This window comes from Pundamilia nyererei, unplaced genomic scaffold (assembly GCF_000239375.1).
Source record: "Pundamilia nyererei isolate P.nyererei 1_Seehausen unplaced genomic scaffold, PunNye1.0 scaffold00089, whole genome shotgun sequence".
NCBI classification, from domain to species: Eukaryota; Metazoa; Chordata; class Actinopteri; order Cichliformes; family Cichlidae; genus Pundamilia; species Pundamilia nyererei.
In genome coordinates this window covers 2394252-2398887 of record NW_005187490.1, presented here as the reverse complement: position 1 = coordinate 2398887, position 4636 = coordinate 2394252, and the positions used below count along the sequence as shown (strand labels likewise).

Below are 4636 nucleotides of genomic sequence, written 5' to 3'. Positions count from 1 at the left end.
CAGTAATCAATGCGACTGGTAATAAAAGCATGCATCAGCATCTCCGTGTTGGCCCGAGAGAGAATAGGGCGGACTCTGGCTATATTTTTTAGATGATAAATATACCACAGCAGCCCTGTATTTACAGTAATTATCAAAATCATTCAGGGCCCAAGCCTTATTGTAATCACTCCATTCATTATTGTAATTATTAAAGCAAATGAAGGGGCTTTTTGGGGGGTTTAACATATTTAAAAACTCATGAAATATTGCACACGTGTCAAGTCTGGTGAAAATTTTATTATTATTTTTGTTTCAGACATGGGTGGGGCAAAATGGCTCGGAAAACCCCCCTGCACAGTGAGGAAAAATTACGTCCCCGTGCTGGGTTTCACATAGTTGTATGAAATTTGGTACACGTGTGTAACATGCAAATCCATGGGTCCGATAGACCCATGTCCCAAAGCCAACAGAAAGACCGCCACTTCGAGTTTTGGCACAGCTTTGACCATTTCCAGTTGTTGTACTTTCGAGAACTTCTCCTTAGGGTTTTATCAGATGAACTTCACATTTGGTCAGTCTAAACTGCAGACCTAGGCAATATTGAATTGTAGATCATTTGAGTTTTTGTCAACGGGCGTGGCCGTGGCGCCCTGGCAAATTTCGATTATTTGCCATCAAATTTTATTTGCTCTAATTCACGCATACATTGTCCAATCTGGACTAAACGTGTGGCTGCACTTTTTAGCACTGGAGGTTCCAGCCTCAATTCATTAAGAGCAACAGATTCTGATGTTGCTAAACTTAAATGTGCCCACTGTACACTTTTTTTCCCCTCAAAAATCAACACTGTTTCCATCTCATTGAGTAACATGCTGAATTAGCTGCTAGAGGATTTGGGATAATCTTTTTCTTAATTTTAATTTTAGACGTGATTCTCTTTTTATTTATTTTTTCCTATACAGTGAGGGGTGAAGTGGTGTGCAATGAGGCAGAGGAACTGGAGATGCCATTGGAAAGATATATCGAGGACGTCGAGCAAGCCTTTACAGGGAGAGAAAACTCCAACACCTACAACTTCACTTTGACACCTAATCCCCCAGGTCACAGTTCCACTTTGACACTGACATATGAGAAGATGCAGAAGGATATCTCAGTAAGTGCTGCATGTCTAACTCATGAATGAGTTGGACCTAATATCTCACTATGACACCCAGATAGCAGTGGGTTAGATAAACAGTGTAGTGTGGTTAAGCTGGCCCATTTTTGGCCCATTTTGAGTCGACTTTTCAGTCGAGCGACGGTTTTGGGATCGGCCCGAGTTTCGCTTTAATCGTGTGTTGTGCATCGTGTAGTATACATGGGGTAACGAGAAGCGATTAACACCTCACGACGAGCTCCCGATCAACAATTGTATGGTTGCAAGAAAATCAAACCTGTTTGAAATCCTGTCGCCCGTCGTGATGGTATCAAAGCAACCTCTCACACTGCACACGCGCAAACACAGAAATGAAAGTGAAAAAGACTTATTTAAATGTCAGCAAGCCTTGTATTTTGACTTTTGCACTACTTTTCTGCAGGTTAAATGAAACTACCATGTTTTCTGGTTGTCATGGTTCCTCAGTGTATTTTTTTGTCTTTTTGTGGTTACTGTGTATCTCTGTAGTGTGCTTATTTTTGTCTCTTTCTTCATATTTTGTGGTTATTTGTTGTAGTTTTATGAATCTTTTTGATTTGTTTCTTGTATTTTCAGTTGCTCTTTGTCGTTTGAATCTTTGTTCTTGGTTTGTGGCTTCACATTTAATATCGATTAGTGGCTTTATGAAGTATGACCTTTAGTATATTTGCACTGCTGGTGTTTCATATTTCGACAGACGGAGTGATGGTATTTGGCAGTTGACTGAGTAATGCTTCTGTAAAGGTTCACTGTGTGAATACACGTACAAGATTTAGACACAGGGCCTATGTTCTCATCGTAGTTGTGAAAAAAATGGAAATGTTGAGTGCTTCCATAACAGCAAAAGGGAAATGAATCTATGTTGCAATTAAAAAAAAAAAATGAAAGTACCATGTGTCAGTTTACTGACGTGTGCAGCAATGTGTTATTAGAGGTGACCAAGGCTTTTCTTCCACAACAGAGAAAAGCCCAGTTATTCATCTGTCATAAGGTTTTGAGTCATAACATGAGCCTTCACTGTAATGTCTCCCTATTTCTGCTCCTGTCAAGCTCTGCTGATTGCCAGCAGAGCCCAGAAATGAGTCTCACACTTGGAAATAGTCAACCACTTCAGGGAGCACCTAACTTTAGTATTTTAGATGGTATCTTTGGACACTGGCTGCATTTTCTCTCCTTTTCACTCCTTCCAGTCCTTGTATCTGACTATTTGCGCGCCCAGTTTTATCTGATCTCAGAAGCTGAGCAGGGTCAGATGGGTGAATACCAGGTGCTGTAAGCTATTATGCAGCTGTGGTTTAGGTAGTAGAGCGGGCCGTTTACCATTCCAGCGTTTTGAAGTATTCCTGAGCAAGATACTGAAACCTGAGTTTTGAGTGTGTGAATATTAGATAAGGAGCTTGCGTACAGAAAACAGCATGTGGATGAATGTGTGTGTGATTGGGTGAATGAAGCTTGTAGTAAATTGTGCTTTAAGTGCTCCAGGTAGAAAAGTGCTATGTAAGTATCAGTCCATTTACCATTTCTCAGGAAAATTGTGAATGTGAGGGTGAATGAATGGTGGAATTGTAAAGCGCTTTGACTGTCTAGAAAAGCGCTATATAAATGCAATCCATTATTAATATTATTAGTTGTTAATGGGAATACATCTTAGATTTTTAGTGTTAGACTATTAGGTGGGGGGATAAAGGAGAAATGCAACATTCACTCTTCTTGGTTGTAAATTTGGAGTAAGTGGGGGACCAGTCCTGAAATAAAAGTGTCTAGCTGTTAATTTATGTGAATCAGTGAGTCAGAGTTCCAAACAGTACTGTTGCTATGATGACATTGGAAACCTGTTGCTCTCAATATTTTGTGTTCAGCTGGCCTGCTGGTGCCTAAAACCAGTCAACAACATCCAGTTTGATTAGCAGCTTTACAACCTACTGCCCCTCACATAAGCCCTCAGGTAACAGTTGGAGGTAGGCTTATGATGACTAAGAGCACAATACTAACTCAGTGAATACAAGGAGAAGATAACTAGAACGTTTTTCCCAGAGCGTCTTAGAAAAGCCATTTTCATTTCAATATGTAATATTTCAGTCACATGTTATTTACTTACCATTTGTAAGAGTTGATGAAGTAATAGCTGGCAAAGGTTAGACACAGAAAAAACAGAAAGTGTGGAAATGCAGGAAGGGATAAATTACTGGTTTGTCTATTCAGTAGAAATTGCAGTTCCTCAAATGTTCTGCGAGTAAATAGTGAAATGTAAAGTCTTCCACTTCAGAGACGAAAAGATTGTTTGTCACGTAATTCTCCCTTCATACAACCCGAACAAGAGCCGAATTGTGACTGTAACTCACCACAATTGGGTTTGTTGATACTTAAAGTTGCGGTGTGGCTGTGTTGATTGAAACACAGGGGAAAACTATCCTTAAAGAATAAAACACTTTTTATTTCTTTTGTTTGTGCCAGGATTTAAAGATGCTTTTTAATGCTGTGAAGCTGAGTATTTTTACATTGTAGTCTGTGGGTAGTTTACGCTGGCATCAAATGATTAATCCAGGAACTGCTACTTAATTAAAACAGTACGTGGAGGATAGTATATCAGCATTTAGTGTCGATTTTCTGCTGTTTATCTCTCTTATCCAGTCTGGAGACACACAACTATTACTTCCCCCATGAAACACAGTTATTTATGGAGCTGTGGATCACAGGGGTCAGAAGTTAGAGCTGATACCCACATTTGTGCTCCATGTCTTTGTGTGAATGCAAACATGTTTGAGAGAAACGTTTGTTCCCCAGAGGCCACTGATCACTATGCTTGTGATATGAGTGAGATGGCCCATAACCTCAAATTAAGTCTAAACATAGTAGTTAAACTTTAATACTGTCAAATCAGACAGTTTTGGTTAGAGTTTTATTTCATTCTTTAAGTTTTCACTCTCTCTGATAGCCTTTCTTTAGTATTTAACCTCTCAAAATACATTTAGTAGTTCATCAGTAATGAAATACTTGGTAGTAGGGCTGTCATGTTAGGATATGGTTATGACAGCCCAAAGATCTTATCAAGATTATCAAATCATCTGTCAGTTATTTTGGATAAATACGTTATGAACATGTGCCAGTAATACAGGTCCATGAGAACACCACAGCTTGGTAGTTGTAGCTCTAAAAACATATATTTAGGTCACAAAGACTGCCTTTACAAAACTAAACAAGTCAGTTTGTTTGGTTGATTTTTCACTCCTTTCTTCCAGTTCAGGCTGGGCTGCGTTCTGCTGAAGGCCGTCCCAGAGCCAGCAGAGGCAGTGAGAAATTTACTGATTCACAGTCTGCAGAGGGGAAATAACCTGCAGCACCACAACCAGAGACTACAGGAGGAGAACGAGAGACTTCGAGGAGAACAGCAACACATCACTGCAGAGTAAGTACATGCATGGATGAACACACATGCATACAAAATCACAGTAAAGTCAACTTTACACCCAAACCACACAA

The 4636-nt window shown here is 39.7% G+C and overlaps 1 protein-coding gene across 1 annotated transcript in view; it reads left to right on the top strand.

The window, feature by feature from the left end:
• Nucleotides 1–4636, top strand: part of LOC102211126 (DNA repair protein XRCC4-like) — a 29231-nt gene that overhangs the window by 7883 nt on the left and 16712 nt on the right. Inside the window, exons 3-4 of the mRNA XM_005739161.1 lie at nucleotides 945–1135; nucleotides 4396–4562. Coding sequence (XP_005739218.1) covers nucleotides 945–1135; nucleotides 4396–4562 — 358 coding nt within the window. The remainder of the gene's footprint in view (nucleotides 1–944; nucleotides 1136–4395; nucleotides 4563–4636) is intronic.